At 36.3% G+C, this 22,183-nt stretch overlaps 1 protein-coding gene across 1 annotated transcript in view; it reads left to right on the forward strand.

The window, feature by feature from the left end:
* GOLM1 (golgi membrane protein 1) overlaps positions 1-22,183 on the forward strand; it is a 103,046-nt gene that overhangs the window by 13,965 nt on the left and 66,898 nt on the right. The window contains exon 2 of the mRNA XM_051966047.1: positions 18,286-18,435. Coding sequence (XP_051822007.1) covers positions 18,307-18,435 — 129 coding nt within the window. The 5' untranslated portion in view covers positions 18,286-18,306. The remainder of the gene's footprint in view (positions 1-18,285; positions 18,436-22,183) is intronic.

A 22,183-nucleotide genomic window follows, 5' to 3' on the forward strand; every position in this document is an offset into this window, starting at 1 on the left:
TAGGAGAATAGCTAAGTATAGTAGAAGATGATAATGGAATATTATTGCACCATAAAAAATGAGGAAAAGGATGAATTAAAAGAAATTTGGTTTCAGAGATTACTATGAAATAATGCAAAGTGAAATGAGTGCAATCAGTAAAATAATTTGTAAAAGACTTCAATAGAATAAAGGAAAACAACTTTGAAAGGCTGGTCAATGAAGTGACCAGTCAAGATTCCAGAAGACTTATGATGAATCATGTTTCCCATGATTCTTGACAGAGAGATTTTGAACTAGAGGTATAGAATGATACACTTTTTCAGACCTGACAAATATATGAATACTGTATTTATGTTACAAGAAAAAGATTTTTTTTTAAGGGAGGAGAAGGGGATAGGGAATGAATAGGTAATGATAATAAGGCAAAATAAGAAAAGGACTTCCATGAAACATTAAAAAACAGAAGAGAACAAAAGTAGATTTAAAAGGGGTCATGTTCAGTCAAGTTTTATTATTATTATACTAAATTTAGTATATACTTTAAAAGGTACAGAGTAGAAATTCACAATTCATATAGTCCTTATCTTTTCTTTGTATATTGAAATGTTCATGTAGTTAATGCTTAAGTTTATTTTTTTAAAAGCCAATATGATTTTGTAATTGAGAAAAAAGTTTTTATAGTTCAGTATTTTTTTTTATTCTAAAGCTTTTTCATATGCTCTCTTATTGTTGTCAACTGTTCATTATCATTAGCAATTTAAATAGTCTTATTAACATAATTTAGCATTTTAGGCCTAAAAAGCTCTGCATTGTTAGATTTTATATTCTGGTGTTCTTTTAAAAAAATTCCCTAACCTATAATTGAAGAAGAGAACTTTTATTATAGTATTTTATTTTCCCAAATATATACAAAACTCTTATGTTCCAAATTTTTCTTCCTTTTTCCCTCCTTCCCAAGACAGCAAGCAATCTGATGTAGGTTAAATACGTGCAATTCAAGAAAATAACTTTTAAAAAAGTATTTAATGATTTTAACATTTATTTTTAAAAATTTTGCTGCGGTTCTCAGTAACTGAGTGCAGTTGGCAGAGAAAGAATGAAGTTTTGATGGACTTGCACCGAGGCAGGCAGGGAGGGTCTTCGCTTTAGCCACATAGTCCCACCCGCTGTGGAGGTCTTGGGCATCCCCACCTTACGCTGTCCAGTCAGATATCCAAGTTATGTCATATCTCCCCTATAAGTCTGTTCATGGATCACACCATCTTTGCTAAACTCCTTTTGGGTTAATCTGCCATGACACTTTGCCTTGTGGTATGGTATCTTTCCCCGTCCCATGCCATCTGGTATCTCTCATCCCCCTTGTGATATCTCCCCTCTCACCCCACCATGCCTGATGGTGTCTATCTCAGAGCTAACTAACTCTTTTAGGGGGCCTACCCTACTTTAAAACTTTATTCTGCTAGCTAAGGGTGTCCTCATGGTCTTCCCTTTCTCTTGGTTACTTGTGAGTTCCACTAAGGAACTTGGTCTTTTCCGTCCTTAATGGTTAGAAATACCTTTCCTCGCTGTGTGGGGCGGGTGCTAGACCCCCTTCCCAAACTGACTTTTCAGAGACCTCTTCAGATACAAAGAGAAAGCCTTTATTCAGTCCTTGCAAGGAGAAGCCCAAACACACCTGAACAGACATAGAACCTCTCAGCTTCCATCTCCCAGCATTGTGCCTGGCCTGTCAGTCCGGAAATAGTGAATCTGGTTAAAAAGCAAAAGACCCAAGTCTTTTCACTAGGTGGATTGAAAAGGAAGTAGCCATTATTGACTAATGGTCAGCAATGTTGTCTGCTTCCTGTGGATCTCGTCACTTCCTGAAGCTTAGACCTAGGGTCTGACCACCTTTCTGCCCTACATTCTAGGACTAGAGAGCATGTGTCTATCTGTAACTTGGGCCTAAGGCCTGACCTTCCTGCCTTGCAGACCTCTGGGAACAGGGGTCATGTGACAGGCCTGCAGGCCTAAGGTCTGATCCACTCTTGTCTCACAGATTTTTTGAGAAATCTTCACTTGGTCCCATTCATTGCTAAATTAGATTGTCCCAACTCTATATCATATTTACCACTCCTCTGTGTATAATATTCTCCTAGTTCTACTCACTTCCCTTTTCTAGAATTCACATAAGTCTTCCTAGATTATTCTGAAACCATCCTGCCCATCATTTCTTTTTTTTTTTTTTTAAATTTATTTTTTATTTTCGCTTTTTATATCCAAAACATATGGGCAATTTTTCAACATTGACTCTTGCAAAAACTTCTGTTCCAATTCTTCCCCTCTTCCTCCCACCCCCTCCCCTAGATGGCAGGTAGTCCTGAAGCTGGTTGTGGTCCCTTTAAAAAACTGTATTTCCTACTGATCTTCGATCCCTTTCAGATTCTCAGCCCCTTCTGGCTGAGGCATATCCTCCCCAGACAAGTCTTTCTGGGATGCCAGAGCCTTTGATTTAATTACAAATCCTGGTCAAAAAACATCTCTTTGAATTCCAGTAGATCTGGCCTGTCCCAGCCCCCCACTGGGTCTAAGCCAACTTGGGCTGTCCCAGCCCCCACTGGTTCTGATCTGCTTGGGCTGTCCCAGCCCCCACCAAGATACTTCACATAATAGCTTCCATCAAAGAAAGTCTTTGCAGCTGGACCTTGGTAGCTCCCTTTACTGCTAGGACCTTCTGTCCGCTGAGAACTGCATTCTCAGTGCAAAACTCCATTTTCCATAGATCTGCCACTGTAGAAGTCAGTCTCTTGGTAAACTGATTTCTATCTAACACTAAACTTTCATTTTGCAATTAATATTTTGGGAATGAATGAATTCTTTTACTCCTAAAACCTGCTGCCGATTTAAAGGGAATTCTTAATGAATTAATAAGTCCACTAACCTCTAGACCACCAGGAATCTAGACCACTCAAACAGCATCAGTCCCATACATGTTAAATACAATATATGTATACATATTTATACAGTTATCTTGTTGCACAGGAAAGATCAGATTTAGAAAGTAGGTAAAAATAACCTGAAAAGGAAAAAAACAAAAATGCAAGCAAACAGTAACAGAAAGAGTGGAAATGCTATGTTGTGGTCCATATTCGTTTCCCAGTGTTCTTTCTCTGGGTGTAGCTGATTCTGTTTGTGTGAAAAGGTGAAGAACTTACAGATTAAACGCATATTGATCAGAGACTGTTAGCTAAAGTAGATCAAGCCTATAGGCCTCAGTTTCAGCTTCTCCGGAGTCATGTGATTTTAGATAAGGCTTGGACTACATTCCATTGTCCAAAGAAGGCCAAAGAAGCTATACATCACTTTATCTATTGCGGAATCAGTGCATTCCACTGATCAAATAGGGGAATATAGACTCATGTGACCAATCACAACATATAGAGAGTGGGATTTTGGAGGTTCTTTGTCTGAAATGTATAAAAGCTGTAAGCATTTTCAAGGCTCTGGCCCTATCCTGCTGTGAAATTTGGCTCGCAGACCAGGATGGGGTCCGCTTCTTGAGATTCTAATAAATAATTCTGCTTTCTATGAGTGATCTCTGTAGTGGTCAATTTGGGTAGGTCTTTTTGTCCCAAATATGTTCATTACAGATCAATTGGAACTGATTTGGATCCTCTCATTGTTGAAGAGGGCCATGTCCAATCAGAATTGATCATCATATAGTATTGTTGTTGAAGTGTATAATAATTTCCTGCTTCTGCTCATTTCACTCAGCATCAGTTCATATAAGTCTCTCCAAGCCTCTCTGAAATTATCCTGCTGGTTATTTCTTATAGAAAAATAATATTCCATAACATTCATATACCACAGTTTATTCAGCCATTCTCCAATTGGTGGGCATTCCCTCGATTTCCAGTTTCTCCAGAGGTCCTCAAACTTTTTAAATAGGAGGGCAGTTCACTGTCCCTCAGACTGTTGGAGGACCCAACTATAGTAAAAACAAAACCTTTGTTTTGTGGGCCTTTAAATAAAGAAACTTCATAGCCCTGGGTGAGGGGGATAAACGTCCTCAGCTGCCGCATCTGGCCCTTGGGCTGTAGTTTGAGGACCTCTGTTAGCCACTACATAAAGCTGCCAGTCATTTCTTACAGCACATTCCCCAATTGTTGATCACCCCCTCCATTTCCAAGTCTTTGCCACTACAAAAAGAGCTATTATGAATATTTATGTAAATATAGATCATTTTCCTTTTTTTTTTTTAATTTGGCAAGAGAACTTTAAACCATAACATGTAATTGTTTTCATTTCAGGAAACTGTGAGCTATAGTGGTTTAGTTTCTATTGGTATTTTGCTTGACAAATGTCCAGAAATATTGGATATTAATGGCCTATCTGTATATAAGGATTAAAATATATTCTTAAGCCCTAGATAAATATTTGAATTCCTCCTACGTGTGAAGAATGGATAGGATTTTAAAACTAAAATGGGAAGGAAAAGGGAGAATTATCTAATGATCTGATAGCTGAGAAGTGTAGCTTAGGGTTCACTGCCAACATTTTTCATAATTCTTGGACATTTCTTAACAGTTTCTCATCTTCGTTTCTCAAGATCAGCTCCTGAACCAAAGTCATGAAGCAAAGTTAATCGTAACCCACAGTTTCCAATATTTTTCCCTTCCTTGTGTTTGGATTCTCTTTTTCTGGGCAACTGTTTGCTCTTATGGAGTTGATTCTAGGTTTTAAAAGGTATATCTACATAAACAATTATTATTTGACCTTTAATTGTACTGTGGCTGCTCAGTGTGATATATTATGCACATTGTTCATTAGGGGACTTTATAAATGTTGAATGGATTTTGCTTTTTCTTTAATGTCTATGAAGAAATGCATTTCTTGCCCTCCCCGCCTTCTTCTTTGTGCATTGGAGGCAGCATTTGTAGAGGGTTGGACTTGGAGTCAGAAAGGCTTGTATTCAAAACCAGCCTCTCACAGTTAGCCCCTATGTGACCCTGAATCATGCCAGTCTGTGAGCAGGGCAAGGACTGATAAGGGGACAATCAGAATGCTTTACTGACATCCCTTAATGACATTCGTGGGATGTCAGGAGCAGGGGACAAAGGAGTCCAGTACACTGGGGGGAAACTACAGTGAAATATTGAGTGGATATGGAACAGAGTTGCCTGTAATAGATTAGACATTAATTGGGATGTGATTTGCATGATTGGAGGGAATATCTGAATGGATGAGCTCACCTTCAATTTGCATAGCCCTGAGCAAGTCAACCTTTTTGTGCTTCAGATAACTAATTCCGGGATTTAACTATTAAACTATCTGGTGGTAATTCCCAGCTGGGAGTCCCTAGTGTAATCACAGATGTTTCATCTGTGCCATAAAGAACAAGTCTCTCTTAATTATAGTATATTCATTCAATGAGCAATGTGTTGTTTTTAAAGTAAATTTTTTTCCCCTTAGAATTGGGAAGGGAACTTTAAGAATTGCAAAAATATCCAAGGAGGGAAAATAGGTGAATGCAGATAGTGTTGGCTTTCCTGAGACCCCTCAATTAGTGGAGTTTTTCCAAACCTTTTCCTGTGCTTTCAGACTTTTTCTGAATATTCTCTGGGTGGAGCATTTATTTTTAGTAAGGTCCTAGCTGAAAACATTATTTTGTTAGTTAACACTCCTTTTATAGCATCTATTAAAAAAATTACAATTCCAATCTGTTGGTTTGTTGGTTTTGAAATCAAGACCATACCACAGCTGGCTACAATTCCCATCAGTTCTATTTTATCTGATGGGATATGTTGTGTATGATATACTAGTCTTAACCTAAAGTGGTGTTAGATGAATCTATGGATTTGTGTTTGTCTGTGTATGATTAAAACAGTAGTTTATTGTTCTCTTGTCCCAAAGTGTAGGCAGATTATGTTTACTTAAGGAGCATGTGCTAGATTTGTACCAGTGAGGAAAAGTTCAGTTTGCCCATAGGAGGTGGGGGTGAATGTGGGTGTGGGTGTGAATACGCAGGATTTGTAGTTTCTTCAGTTTAGAAAATTGATAGGTAAACTTCCTCCCTGAAATAGCTAAGCAACTCATTTGTAATTAATAGTCTGAGAGCTATTTGGAGGCACTGAAAGTTTAACTGACTTTCTTGTGGTCAAATAAAGTCAACTAGCATTGTATTAAATGCCTTCTGTGTGGCAGGTGGGATTTTAGCCGTGACTTAAAGTAAATCTGGGAATTCAGGAGGCAGAGAGAACAACCAGTAAAAATGCCTGAAGTCTGAAAATGAATTCAGTATTGTGTGTGAAGAATAGTAAAGAAGGATGGTGTTACTGTATTATCAAGAGGATTGAAGGGGAGTAATTTGCAAAAAGGTTGGAGAAATAGGAAAAGGCCAGCTTATAGAGGTTTTTAAAAGCCAGTTGGAGGATTTTATATTTTGTCTTACAGGGAAAAGGAAATCACTGGAGTTGAGTGAGTAGGAGGGTGACATGGTCAGATCTGCATTTTAAGATCAATTAGACAAATGTGTAGATAATGAACTGGAATAGGGAGAGACTTGAGACTGGCAGCCAGCAGACTGGAGCAATAGTGCAGGCATGCAGTGCTGAAGGACTCGAACCTGGATGGTGGCAGTGTTTCAGGAGAGAAGGGGGAGGGTATATGAGTTGGATGTGGTGAAAGTAATCCATACACATTTATCAAAAGCTTACTGTGTGCTAGATACTGTGCTAAACATTTGGGATGCAAAAAGAGGCAAAGACAGACCTCTCCCTCGTGGAGTTTGCAGGCTAATAGGGAAGACAATATGCAAACGATACATACAAATTAATTAACAGAGGGAAGGCACTAAAATTAAGAAGGTTTGGGGAAGACTTCCTGTAGAAGGTAAGATTTTAGCTGGAACTTAAAGCCAGGGACAACAGTCGCTGTAGAAGAGGGAGAGTATTCCAGGCATGGGGGACAGCCAGAGAAAATGCCCTAAGTTAAGAGATGGATTGTCTTGTTCATGGAATGGAGGATGGAGTGGGGAGAAACCTGAGACAAGAAGACCCACCAGCAGGCTAATTAGATGAGAGAAGGTGGGTTTATTGAAGTTGATAATGCAAAGCTGAAATGAACAGGGGAGGGAAGTATGTGAGACACATTGAGGAGTCCAGAATGAGGCCTGAATTGTGAGCCTGGGTGACTGGGAGAATAGTGATGCCCTCTGTATAAGGAAAGTTAGGAGGGAAGACTTTTGAGGGAAAAAATGTATTCAGTTTAAGACATGTTGGGTTTTGGATGTCTATGGGACATCCAGTTTGAGTTATCTGATAGGGAGGTGGACAATGCACAAGAAAAAGTGTGGAAAAGAATATGGAGACTTTGTTGAGTTGCCTTTTTCTGACTCAGTGAAATCTTTGCAGTATAATGATGGTAGGTATTGAAGTTAGTGAGAGTCTTTCATGCATTCAATTGGATCTACAAAGTTAAACATTGTTATTCAAAAATGAGTTCTTGAATATCTTATTTTGAGTGTAAATTTCCTTTTCATCTTATGACAAATTTTTGTCTTATGTTTACCTTTTGTCAGTATCTAGGAATATATAAATTAGGATCTGAGGAAAAACTTATCAGAAAAAATTGCAAATTTTTGAGTCAAGTTTTAGGTCAGAAACTTTAAAGACTAAAAAATAACAAAAATCATAAACTAGACCTAGCATCATGTATGGTGTCTTTCTGTCTCAAGTTTCTTTCTATAGTAAATTAAAAATATATTAAATACTTTTATTATTGCCTTTTGTTTTATAATACAGTCATTTCCTGTAGCTCTGCCTCCACCCATTGAACAAGAACAACAACAAAAAGACAATTTTTTTTTTATAATAGTTCTGAGATAGCTATATTCATAGTACCATAATGTATTGGCGTTATAAAGCCTTTTACTCTCCTTCAGTGATTTCAAGTCAATAGACCTGAAAGAGCTACCTTTCAGAGAAATGGGAAAAAGAAAAACTTGTTAAGTATAATTGTTGGTCTTTGGAATATTGTGCAGAATGGCAGAAGGGAAAGAAAAATGGGCAAATGTTCCCTTTGCCCCCTTTTTTAAAGGGAAAGAAGAATAGAGTCTTCAAATTCTAAGACAGGTATTTTAATATAAATTCATGGAAAAATGTTATATATATTAAGAGAGTGATTTGTGAGTATTTAGAAAAATGGTCATTTTTACCAAGAACAAGACATGTTTTGGAGCTCTCTTCAGTACAATAGCCATTCGTGACTACAGATTGCTTGTTGGTCAAACAAACCTTTTGCTTCATGGCAAATGATGGTGAGTTTTAGGTGTGGAATGAGGCATACGTTTCTAGACATGGCCAAAGTGGTGGTTTGTTTTGCTTGACTGTACTTAATTAGTTACAAAGGAGGGCATTATGGGGATGAAAGAAATAAGTCACTGGGAAGTGATAATGCTGTCAAGAAAGGAAAAGAATCTCAGTAAAATAGGAGAAGCAAAGAGAATAGGTCATAGTAGGACATAGTAACCTAATTTCTCTTTTTGTAGGATCATAAGACTGGTAGATAAGAATGTCTGTTAATTATCTTTAAGGTGATCCCTGGACAACTTGAGACCTGTTTCATCCTGGAATTTGGCCCATGAAAGAGAGAGAGACTCAGAGATACAGAGACAAACAGAGAAACATACACATATACACACACAGAGTTTTATTTAGTTATCTAGCTTATTTAACAATAGACTTAAATGGCCCAGTCACTAGATATTTTTGACTATGTGGTCAACTCCCAAGTAATGTGCTGAGTCCGATTCATTTCCTTTCATAAAAGTGGTGAAGCTGAAGCTGAGAACAGTTATTAGTATTATAAACTTAGACTTGAGATGTAGTAGAATTGAATACATCTACTAGAACTCAGGAATATATGTTTGTTAAATGCTTCTATTTTCATTGACTTAGTGTAACTAAGTTACCAGTGACTAGCGTAAGAACAAACTGTTTGTTCAAATAAAATACTTATAACTTATTTTTGACAGTTTTTATAGTATTGCTAAAATCTCTGTTTTTGAATATCAAGCTTTTATTTTACCATATTATAAAAAGGTTCATTCAGTCTCAACCCTTGAATAAGAAGATCACATGTAAAGAAATTTTTGAAAAAGTTTTATCCTGGATTTACTGGAATTTCAGTGAAACATTTGGCAAAACATCTTATACACTCTCCCCCCTTCCCATTTTCTATTTTTTTTAAATAGTATTTTATTTTTCCAAGTACATGCAAAGATAGTTTTCAGTATTCACCTTTGCAAAACATTGTTTTCCAAAATTTTCTCTCTCTCCCTCCCTTCCTTCTCCCCAAGACAGCAAGCAATTCAATATAAGTTAAACATGTTGCACAGTCCTTACAGACAAGATGGAGAGATGTGAACTAGACCATAGTAAGTTCATTTAACTTGTAAATTGGTTGGTTGCTGAAACCCAAGAATGGGACCTAAGATGCTGTCCCAGATTTTTATTTCAGCATTTTTATCAGATGAAAAAACAAGCAGCATAAAAGTTGAAGAAAACACGAATATAGTAGACATGAAGCTATGGGAATGTAGGGACTGACAATCCTGGGACAAGGAAGAGATATAGTTCAACCTGAAATCCAAGTCAGTAATAGGTAAGCCATTCTGAGGTTAAAGTCAGAAGTTTATGAAGACATGAGATCCAGGGAGTGGGTAGAAGAACAGTGAACCAAATCTAGGATCAAAGGTCCAAGGTGGTAGAAAATGAATATAGAGCACAGTGAGGAAAAACATAAAAGGGTAGAGAAAAGGAGACAGTTCAAGAAATTTCTGCCACCTCTACATCTCTCACTTCCTGCCCTTTCTTATTTATACCACAGGGGCCCCTAAATCAGAACTTTGTCACATCTCTCACCAGAACTATCATATTATCATTATCAATTATCATATTAATTGGACACCGGTCTTTCCCATCTCCAATTCCCACTCAACCTGGTTGCCAAAGTATGGACATGACCATGTCACCATAGAGCATAAGCTCTTCTCTTTCTGGTTGTCTCCTGGCTTTCCAGATGATCACACTACACATCTCATAACTCCTGTATTCTACTCAAACTGGTTTGGGCTGTCCCACCTTCCTGATAGGTGGGCTCTCCCTATGCTTATGCTCCTGGGAACCTGTGGTTTCCTTCAGTCTTAGTTCATGTGTCATCTTTCAAGAAACTTTTTTCCTTTTTAAAATTTACCTAGTTGTGAATGCCCTCTACTACTTTGGATTTATTTACATATACTCTATTATCTTTAGCTGTGATCCTCTGTAAAATGGGGATGATAATAGTACCTGCCTTTCAGGGTTATTGTGAAGATCAAATAAGATAATGATAAGTAAAGCACTTCATACAGTGCATGGCATAAATTTGGCTCTGTGTGTTTGCATGCATATGTATATATATAGATAGATACACGTCATCTGTCTCACTTTTGTATTTGTATCATCAGTACCTTGCACAAGACCTGTTTAATAGGTGCTTAATAAATATTTGTTGGTTGATTGTGTGTCAGAGCCAGAAACTTTGAGAGGCCCAAAGGAAGCTGAGGTACCCCCAGACTTGTAGAGCCCTTTGTAGTTTATTGGAATGTATTCCTTCCTCCCTTGAAATGTTTAGACTAGATGGGCTGCTATTTTGGGGCTGGCTGATTGAGTGTGTATGCAATGAGAATGAAAAGTACTAAATAAGACAGTTAAAATGAACCAGTTAGATCTTCAAAAGCTTTGTAACTTTGTTTATTTCTCCTATTGTCTCCTCTCCCTTTACCCTTCTAGTTCTTGAAGCCAGTTTGTCCTATAACATGCAGCTTAGCTTCTGTCTTCCTGAGTTCTTCTGTGAAAGTAAGTTGCTTCCTCAAATCCTCCATAACATATTGCTTGGCCTTCCCCTTTGCATTTAAATCATTTCTTTTAACATTTGAATTTGTGTATGTTTTCTTTGTTAGCTTGATAGTTACTTGAAAATGAGATTGTGTTAATTTCACAATACCTTATGTATGGTCATCATTTAAACTATACTTTCAAAAATAGATTTGTCAGTGAATGATTATGTGGTTGTAAATTTTATAATAATATTTTTAAAAAGAAAGAGAAAGCAAAAGATAGATTATGATTATTATCATCAGAGTCCAATAATAATAACTGGCATTTATCAAGTGACTATTTTGTGCTAGGCACTGTGCTTTGTGCTTTACAAATAACTCATTTGATCTTAACTACAATCATGTAAAGTAGATGCTATTATTGTCCCCATTTTTTGATAAAAAACCTGAAGTAAATAGAGTAAGTTTCATATAACTAGTAGATGTCTGAGACTTTGAACTCAGATCTTCCTGGCTCTAAGCCCAGCATTCTATTTTCGTGTCCTGTTTACCATTTTATCTGACTGGGCCCAATAGATGTGACCTTATTATCCCCCTATTCACTGAATCTCAGTTGCTTCCTATTACCTCTAGCATCAAATCCAAATTCCTCTCTTTGACATTTAATGTTTTTCACAACTTGAGCCGTTATTACCATTTCTTTTTTTTTATATTTATATTATTTCCTCATACTGACTTAATTTGCTGTTAGCTCATGCTGATTTAAGTTGCTGTTCTTTGTGCATGTTACAATATCCACCTCAGTCTCAATATTTTTGTATGAGATGTTTCCTATACCTGGAGTGCTTTCTTTCCTCCTCACTTAAAACTTCTAAGGCCAGGGACAGCTATGTGGCGCAGTGGAGAGAGCACTAGCCCTGAAGTCAGTAGGACCTAAGTTCAAATCTGTTCTCAAGACACTTAACACTTCCTAGTTGTGTGACTCTGGGCAAGTCACTTAACACCAATTGCCTCAGAAAAAACAAACGAACAAAAAACGTCTAAGGCCCTTGGCTTTCTTCAAGATTCAGCTTAAGTGAATAGACCAGTCAAGATGGCAAAGTTGGAAGAAGTATGTTAGAACTCTCCCCCATATTTCCTACACAAAAATCTAGAAAATGTACTAGATTGAATTTTGATCTGGAAATTTTAAAAAATAGTCATTTTTCCAACTTAGTATCAGCATAAAGACACAGAGAGAGTGTGGGCATTGGGGACTAGGGGTAGTCTGGGTAGAGTATTGTGGTGTGAGTCTACACATCAGGGCAAGAAATTGCCCCCTGCCAGTCCTGACTTTGTAGAGACTGTAGGATGGGGCAGCTCCACACTCACTACCTAGGTCCAAGATCCAGTGTGAGATTGAGGAGACCTGACCTTAGGGATGCTATAGAGGGATGCACTGTCATGAGCCCCTGGCTCTGTACTGAGTGAGAAGCAAGTGGCAACAGTGTGTTTTTGACTTCAGGAAGAGAATGAAGTCTCAGTTCCAGGTATCAGCACAATATGAAGATAACACTGGAATAACTGAGCAGGAATTACCAACCAGAGGGGAGCCTGAAGTCCTTTTAACTCTAACTCTAAATGTGCAGAGCTTTCCCTCTGAATGTGTCTTAGTCAAGCAGCAGTCTACTGGAATTCCAACCAGGGGCAAACCTACAGATATGTTGCTCCTACTCAAGGCCAGGGCAAAGAACTTGCAAACCTTGGAGCAGGGGAGCATTGTATATTGAGATATAATAGATATGTTTCTTAGTATCCTATCATGAGGTGTCATAGACAAAGACAGAGGGCCTGGGATTGTTATTTTTTCCTATGTTTTGGTGATCTTAAAAGAAGAAAGAAAAGAGGGGGAAAGGAATTCACTAGAGAGGAAAAAAAAGGAATGAAGTGTGAGGACATTATGATTCTGAGTAGAGGACAATACAAAAAAGAGGAAGGAATGAGGAAAGCAATGAAACTTGAACCTCACTCATATAAAGGAGCAATAGAGGGAAGAACTACGGTGGAGTACAGGAATACATTTCATTCAATAGAGAAACAAAAGGCAAAGGGGAGAAGACAGGGAAATAAGAGGGAAGATAAATTAAGAGAAGGATTAGACTTAAGCAAAATAAACTTTTAAAAATAACTTTTTATTTTCAAAATACATGCAAAACCTTGTGTTCCAAATTTTTTTCCTTCCCCCATCATCCTCCTTCCCTAGACAGCAAGTAATACAATGTAGGATAAACATGTGCAGTTCTTCTAAACACATCTGTCATGCTACACAAAAAAATCAGATCAAAATGGAAAAAAAAAGAGAAAGAAAAATAAAAGCAAGTACACAACAAAAAAGGTGAAAATTCTGTGTTGTAATCTGAATTTAATCCCCATAGTTTTCTTTCTGGATGCAGATGGCTCTGTTCTCTCTGTCACAATTCTATTGAAACCGACTTGAATCATCTCATTGTTGAAAAGAGCCACGTCTGTCAGAATTGATTGTCATATAGTCCTCTTGTTGCCATGTATAATGATCTCTTGGTTCTGCTTGTTTCACTTAGCATCAGTTCATGTAAGTCTCTCCAGGCCTTTCTGAAATCATCCTGCTGATCATTTCTTTCAGAACAATAATATTCCATAACATACATATACCATAACTTATCTAACTGATGGGCATCCACTCAGTTATTTCAGTTCCTTGCCACTACAAAAAGGGCTGCCACAAACATTTTTGTACATGTGGCTCCTTTTCCCTTTTTCATGATGTCTTTGGGATACAGACCCAGTAGAAACATGGCTGGATTAAAGGGCGTGCATTTTGATAGCCTGTTGGGCACAGTTCCAAATTGTTCTATAGAATGGTTGGATCATTCTGCCACCAATACATTAATGTTCCCATTTTCCCACATCCCTTCTAACATTTATCATTATCTTTTTCTTTTATCTTAGCCAATCTGAGAGGTGTGTACTGGTATCTCAGAATTGTCTTTATTTGCATTTCTCTAACCAATAGTGATTTAGAGCAAACTAAACTCTTAATTAAGGATAGTGAATCGAGGAGAGGGGTTTAAAAGAAAAAAAAAAGACACAAACTTGTTACTGGGCTCTGAGAAATGGAAAAAGAAAAGAGAAAGGCAAGGAAGCAGAAGTGGATTTATACAGATCTAGATCACTGTTCTTGAACATGCTACTCCCTCTTACTACCATCTTCTTATACTGAGGGGGGAGGAACAAGAGAAATTGGAAAGTATAAGAAAATAGGATAGGTGGGAATATACAACTAATTGTCATGACTGAATGTGAAAAGGATGAATTCACATCTAAGACAGAAAAGTATGACAGAATGTATTGTTTAAAAAAGATAAAGAGGAAAACTACACTTTGCTGAAAGAAACCATAGATAATGGGCAACAAATCACATAGTGGTTAGAGCCCTGGCTCTGTGGTAAGGAAGACCTGAGTTCATATCCAGTCTCAGACACTTAATATCTCTGTACCCATGGACAACTCATTTTACCTTTTTTGCTTCAATTTCCTCATGTGTAAAATCCCTGCCAAGAAAATCCCAGATGGGATTATGAAAATTCAGATACAACTGAAATGACTGAATAACCACAAACCACAGATAACACTCACCAAATACTATGGAGTTTAAATACTTAGAGGAAATAAAACTATGATACTTTACCTCAGTTTACCCATTTCAGACTTAGATACATTTAACAAAAAGAACCTGAATAGATTTTTTAAAAAGCTACCTATGATAGAGCTCTAGAGATTATTGAATAGGGATATTACTCAGCTTTTGCATAGTGCCTTGGCTAAAATTGACCATGTATTAAGACATAGAACCCTCATAAACAAATGCAGAAAAAGAGAAATGTTAAACAAATCTTTTATGGTCCACAGTGTAATAAAAATTATTTGGTAAAAGGCTATTGAAGAAATGAAAATTGTCAACAATATAATAGAATCCTAAAGAATGGGAAGGTCAAAGAACAGATCATAAAAATATAATTTCATCAAATATTACAACAACAATGAAATATTATACAAGTTTTGGGGAACTAGCTTAAGCATTCTTAAGGGGAAAATTATGTCTTTAAACATTTTCATCAATAAAAAAGAGAAAGAACTGATCAACAAATTAGGCATGCGACTGAAAAAATTAGAAAAGCAATAAATTTAACCTTCTTCTAATTAAAAACCTAAATAAAAAACCAAGGAAGAAATTAACAAAATTGAAAGCACTTTTTGCAGGAGTTTTTTCCTTCTCCCTTTAGCTTCTAGAACTTTCTTATTCGGGGTTACCTTAAATGTGTTCTGTATTTATTGCTTATGTGTATACACATGCATACACACATTGTGTGTATATATATGTGTGTATATGTATGTATATGTTTACACATATACTGCCTGTCTTTACTGGTAGAATATAAGTTAGCAGTGCTAGAACTGATTCATTGATGTATCCCTAGTTTCTGGGACATGCTTAGCACATTGTGCTTAATAGATTTGTTCATTGACTGATGTGTTCTAAGTACTCGATGAGTGCTTTTTCACTAGTACATTTAATACAAAATATCTTTTAGCATTACTCTCCTTTAGCATTTGCTCTACTTTGATAATTGAATTTAAAAAAAAATCATTCTTTTTTACTTATGATTTTCGATTCATTTCAGTTAGTCTCCACAAATGATAGTTGGAACAGTACTCTGGACTGAATAATTTATTGTTTTTGGAGGGAAGGTAAGGTGATTTTATTAGAGTGGCATTTATTTTCATTCATTTCAACCTTGTTATTATAGTGTTACTTCTGTTAATGAAGAGGATGACTTTTAATGATACTTTGTCACCATAAACTTTATTTTTAGAGGTAGAAATAATAAAAAGAACCCCAAGGATGGATATATTCCAAAATGTGATTTCTCTCCCTACATGGTTTTATCTAAAACTCTGACCTCCCCACTTAAGGAGTAGAGGGGAGTGGAAAGAATATCGTTTGCCTTGCAGTGTCTTTTCCACTCTCAAGTGACTAATTTGTGCAGACCGCGCACTATGTACACCCCCTTTCTCCATGTCTCTGCTATTGCTTTATGCCCAGAAGGCCAGAATTTTTCCAACTACCTTGTGAGACTTATTAATGGGGTTAGCAACTGTGTATCAGGAAGGCTACATGATAACTTCATGTCACTCGGATATAGTTCACTATAGTAGATTCCATTTTTTGGTGTGTAAACCTGATTGCTTAAGCACCCTGACTCCCATTTTAAATTCTCAGGAGTAAAATCTTTTTCCATAAGTGATCTTTGGATATCTTTGTGGAGCAACATTTTTATCTAGTGCATAAGTAAGCATTTATTGGATGCTTATTGTGTGTCAAACACTAGGACACAATTTTTTAAAATGAGACAGTTCTAGTCTCTAGGGAACTTACATCTTATTAGAATCCAACCAATGTCAAATTATAGTTTAAAAATGTGCATATCTTTGGTTAACTTTTTATGTAAAGGTGACATAGCATAACACTTTGGAGAAAGAAGAAGATTCAAAATCTGGAAGGACTTGTTTTTAAAGCTTACCAATATTTCTTAATTGTAGTGTCCATGGACAAGTCATCAAGGTTCCTAAAACTTTATCTTGAGCTTGGTTCCATAAACAATAGGAAAAAAAAGAAACGTGTTGGTCCTGTAAAGAGTTGAGAAGTTGTAAAATTCTATCATTGCTTGTTCAGTTTTGTAATTCTTCTTCTACTCTTGCCTTCTTTCTCTTTCTGCAAGGTAACCCACATTGGATGTGGTTATTTGCTATTGTTGTTTTTTTAATTAAAATCAAATTCTTTTCCAAGAATATCACAACTTCCTTTTAACATGCTTACAAATGCTTCAAAATATCACCTGGCTCTAACTTATTAACTTTGCAAGGAGCAAAGTCTATCATCTAGTTCCCATCTTCTTAATTATGGTTTGCCACCCCATATGGGGTCTTGTAACTGAATATGGAGAGCTCAAAATTATGACTCATTATCAATAAGTGTTTGATTTGTATACCTATTTTATGTACCTACGGTCATGTAAAAATTTCTTGAGTGAAAAGGAGTCACAAGTGGAAAAAGTTTAAGCCTTGGTCCAGTCTAATTTTACAGAATAAGCAACTGCTGTCTATAATAGCCTGCCATTTGTGGTCAACCTGCAAATATAGTGGCTTATTTACTCCTCTTTGAAGTCTTCTGATCATGTGTTTGTTTTAAAATTGCCTTGTATTTATTTATCTATGCATATACTGTATCCTGCAATGGAGTGTGAGCTTCTTGAGTACAGGAATGATTTTAAATCCCTAGGAAAGGTAGAACTTAATAAATGTTTCTTGAAATGAAATAAATTCTCATGCCAACTTAATTTTCAGATTTTTAAAAAATATATCGACATTCTTTTAAAATCAACATTCCTTCCCCTTTTTCCTTTCTTCCTTTCCTCTCTTTCCTGCCTTTTGCTTTTCTCTCTCTTGTTTTCTTTTTTCCCTATTCCCTCCTCTCCTTTCTTTTTCCCTCCATCTGAAGTGACCTTTGCAATATGGTTTGATTTTCCTTCAAAGGGTTATAAACCCAAATTAAGGCACACCACACACAGCACACAAGTATGATCTTCTACAGATAGAGTAATGAATGTTAACTATTCCGTTTAGCTTGGCAGGGATTGAATACAGCTTGGTGGTTAAAAGGCATAATCAGAGCCAGAATGATTTGATTCTCTCTCTGCTTCTTATGCAAAACACTTTTCCTATGACCTCAGCTAAGTCACATACCTTTCCCTTCCACAATTATGCCTTCTGAATGACAGGACCGTTGCTGAGAGACTAGTTCCTTCCAAAGTTATTTGAGATTGACTGATGAAAAGCTTTGTCTAAGCAAGAGAGTAGCAGTGATTTGCACAGTGAAATTCCCATGTTGCTTTTGAACATTATGGTTTCTTCTTTTGCCTTGAAAAATATTTTAAGCAAGTGCCATTAATTAGTGTGTGGCTTGTTAGTGGGTATGCTCTGTTCTGTGCTTATAAAGAACCAAATCATAAATGTTTCACTGGGGAGTAATGAGAATTTTCTTCCTTCCAGGGCTATAACTGGTATGCTGAAATAGCTCCATTCTGGATGTGTTATCAGCCTGAGCATCCTTATTGCTGTCTTTATATCCTCTTTCTGCCTACCTGCTCTCCCAAACCTTTTTAATCCTTTGTGGCTCTTAGAGAAAATGTCAAACTTCAAAAAGAAGAAATGGGGCAGACCTACAGAGGCAAAGCTTCTCTGATTTGTACAAACATTTCAGAGCAAAGTCTTCTATTGAGCTGGATGACATTTAAAATATTAGTGATACCTAGGGTGTAATTTAATACCCTGATGATAATGATAAAGATTTATTTTTGAATCCTTAGGTTCCTGCACCTGAGTTTGAGATGATGGGACTAGGAAATGGGCGTCGGGGGATGAAGTCACCACCTCTCTTGGTAGCGGCTTTATTAGCCTGTGTTATCGTCTTGGGTTTCAATTACTGGATTGCAAGTTCCCGTAGTGTGAACCTCCAGGTAGGATTCTTGGATTTTTTCTTCAGGGGTCATAAAAAGCTTACAGTTGTGAGAAACCAGCTAATTTCTTGCCTTGATATGTTTTACCAGCTTCACTCACTAAGCTCTGGCTTTTTCTTTGTCAGTTTAAGAGAAAGCTGTAGAGGCCTGTAAAAAATCCTGTTGCAGTGCCAATTCTCCCTACCCCCCATTGGGTTCAGTCTTGGCTCTGTCTGTCTAGACCCCTCCCTTCTCCTCTCTTAACACATGGTTTATGCCATGCTTGCTTTCAAGCCAAGCCACCCTGAGCACTTTTCCAGGAGAACCATATGTTTTGTCCAACCATCTCAGCTCATTGTGAGTCTTCTCAAGATTTCTTCCCCAATTTTTTTTCCCTTGCCACCCTTCTCCACCACTTGGCAGTTCTTAAGAGAGCCATGTAAAGTGGATATTGGCAAGAGTAATTGCCAAGATGTTTTGAATATAAGCCAGTCCAACTTTGCATCTTTTCCTAGCTTTAAATCAGTCTTCAATCTTTAAATCTAAATATAAATTGGGGAGTGATTTTGGAATTTTTTGGAATGACACTTGTGTAAATATATATTAATACATTGTACACAAATATATATTTATATATCACATAAGTATAGGTAAATATATACACACATATATATTTAAATGTTTATTAGAAACTCTTGAATATCAATATAAACAACCAAAGTTGCTTCCTAATTGTTTGCATGTAAGTTAATTTTAATATACCAAGACTCATAGCCATTTTCCAGTCTTTCCCTCCAAGTCCCCATTAGAATTCTTTATTTTTATTCCTTTTTCTTTAATGATAATGGCTAATATTTATATAGTTCTTGTTATATTTTCTTTGTTATATTTTCTCATTTGATCTTTCCAATATCCCTGGGAGTAGATGCTGTTATTATTATTATCATCATCCCCTTTTCACATTTTTTTTAATTGCTTCTTTTTTTTTCTTTTTTTTTAATTATAGCTTTTTATTTACAAGATATATGCATGGGTAATTTTTCAGCATTGACAATTGCATGTTCCAATTTTTCTCCTCCTTCCCCCCAACCTCTTCCTCCAGATGGCAGGTTGACCAATACATGTTAAATATGTTAAAGTATAAGTTAAATACCATATATGTATACGTGTCCAAACAATTATTTTTATGTACAAAAAGAATCGGACTCTGAAATAGTATACTATTAGCCGGTGAAGGAAATCAAAAATGGAGGTGGACAGAAATAGAGGGATTGGGAATTCAATGTAATGGTTCACACTTATTTCCCTGAGTTCTTTTGCTGGGTGTGGCCGGTTCAGTTCATTACTGCACTATTGGAACTGATTTGGTTCATCTCATTGTTGAAGAAAGGGCCATGTCCATCAGAACTGATCATCATATAGTATTGTTGCTGAAGTGTATAATGATCTCCTGGCCCTGCTCATTTCACTCAGCATGAGTTTGTGTAAGTCTCTCCAGGCCTTTCTGAAATCATCCTGCTGGTCATTTCTTACAGAACAATAATATTCCATAACATTCATATACCACAATTTATTCAGCCATTCTCCAGTTGATGGGCACCTACCCAGTTTCTGGCCACTACAAACAGGGCTGCCACAAACATTCTTGCATGTACGGGTCTCTTTCCCTTCTTTAAGATTTCTCTGAGATATAAGCCCAGTAGAAATACTGTTGGATCAAAGGGTATGCACAGTTTGATAACTTTTTGAGCATAGTTCCAAATTGCTCTCCAGAATGACTGGATGTGTTCACAATTCCACCAACAATGTTTCAGTGTCCCTGTTTTCCCACATCCCCTCCAACATTCCACATTATTTTTCCCTGTCATTCTAGCCAATCTGACAGATGTGTAGTGGTATCTCAGAGTTGTCTTAATTTGCATTTCTCTGAATAATAATGACTTGGAGCATCTTTTCATACCCCTTTTCACATTTGAGGAGACTAAAGGAAACAGATTAAGTGACTTGCCAAAGTTCACACATTCAGTAAGTGTCTGAGGCTGGATTTGTCTTCTTTACTCCAGGATCAGCCTCCCACCACTGTACCATTTAGCTGCCTAAATCATAGAGTATGTGCTATACTTCTGCTTTGTTTTGTTTTGTTTTAGATTTTATATTGTTTCATTGAAGATAATTACCATTTTTTAATTCCTCCATTTATATTAGTGTATCATAATTTAAATAAATTTAAAAGTTAAATTACCCCTTCCCCCTTTTAATGCAGGTGTGTGTGGGGGGGGTGGTTAGGTCTGGACTTGTGATTTCTTAGGTGTGAAGCAGATGCCCTCTATAAATGCAGATCATTAATTTTAATGCAATTTATAATCTTAGAAAGTTAAGGCCTTAGTTGTTGAGAGATTGACTTGTCTAAAGTCACATAACTGGTTTGAGTCAATGTAGGGTTTGTACCTATTATATACATAGCTTCCTGACCTTCAAAGCTTTCTTTTCAAATGAAGTAAATTAAGATTAAAAAATGTAAGAATGTTGCAAATATTAAGTTGATAAACACACCTTAGAGATATTAATATACCTATATAATACACACACACATATATGGGATGCATATGTACCTACATATATGTATAAAATACAAATGCATGCTATTATTATTCCTTTATAGGCTTATATTTTTTTAATCCCAAATCTCTTATTTCAGATGACATTTAGATCACTACTATATTGTTACATTGCATTTTATATTGCACTCATTTACCAAATGAATGTCACTTTCTTTTTATGCCCATATCCCGAGTTAACAAGTTACTAGTTACTGTAAATGGGAGCTATATTATACTATTTCCCAAGATTATATATCAACTTTAACACTCCTGGAAGCTCTTTCCCCAGATAGAGGAGACCCTGGGGGGGTAGATGGAACTTTTGAGCTCCTGAGCTCAGAATGCATTTTCCTGTAGAAAGATCATAGTAGATAGGAATAGTTGAAATGAGCCTTTAAATATTTTGGGTTAGAAAGGCTTTAGTGGGATGGCATAGGAATCTAATTTTATTTTCCTCAATAGTATTTTAAATTTTCCAATTACATGCAAAAATAGTTTTTAACTTTAAATTTTTACATGTAAAAACAATTTTTAATTTAATTTTTTAACATTTTATGTTCCAAACTTTATCCCTTTATCCCCGTTCCTTCCTAAAGAATTCAAGCAATTTGATATAGATTACAATGTCAACATTAATTTTTGTAAGATTTTGAGTTCCAACTTTTTTTTCCCTCTTTCTCTCCTTTATCTCCATCTTTACCTCCTCCTTTCCCAAGCCAGCAAGCAGTGTGATTTAGATTATATATGTTCAATCGTTTTAAACATATTTCCATATTAGTCATTTTGGAAAAAAAAAGAATCAGACAAAGGGAAAAATCATAAGAAAGAAAAAAAAAATAACAAAAGTGAAAATAGTATGTTTTTGATCTGCATTCAGACTCCATAGTTCTTTCTCTGGTTGCAGATATAATTTCCATAGATTTCCATAGAATTGTCTTGGATCGTTTTATTGATGAAAACAGCTAACTCTATCAAAGTGGATCATTGCACAATGCTGCTATTAATGTTTACAATGTTCACCTGGTTCTGCTCATTTCATTCATTATCAGCTCATGTAAGCCTTTACAAGCTTCTCTGAAACCTTTCTGTTGATCATTTCCTATAGAACAATAATATTTCATTATATTCACATATCATAAGTTATTCAACTGGCATTCCACTCAATTTTC

Source organism: Antechinus flavipes, chromosome 1 (genome assembly GCF_016432865.1).
Source record: "Antechinus flavipes isolate AdamAnt ecotype Samford, QLD, Australia chromosome 1, AdamAnt_v2, whole genome shotgun sequence".
Lineage (NCBI taxonomy): Eukaryota > Metazoa > Chordata > Mammalia > Dasyuromorphia > Dasyuridae > Antechinus > Antechinus flavipes.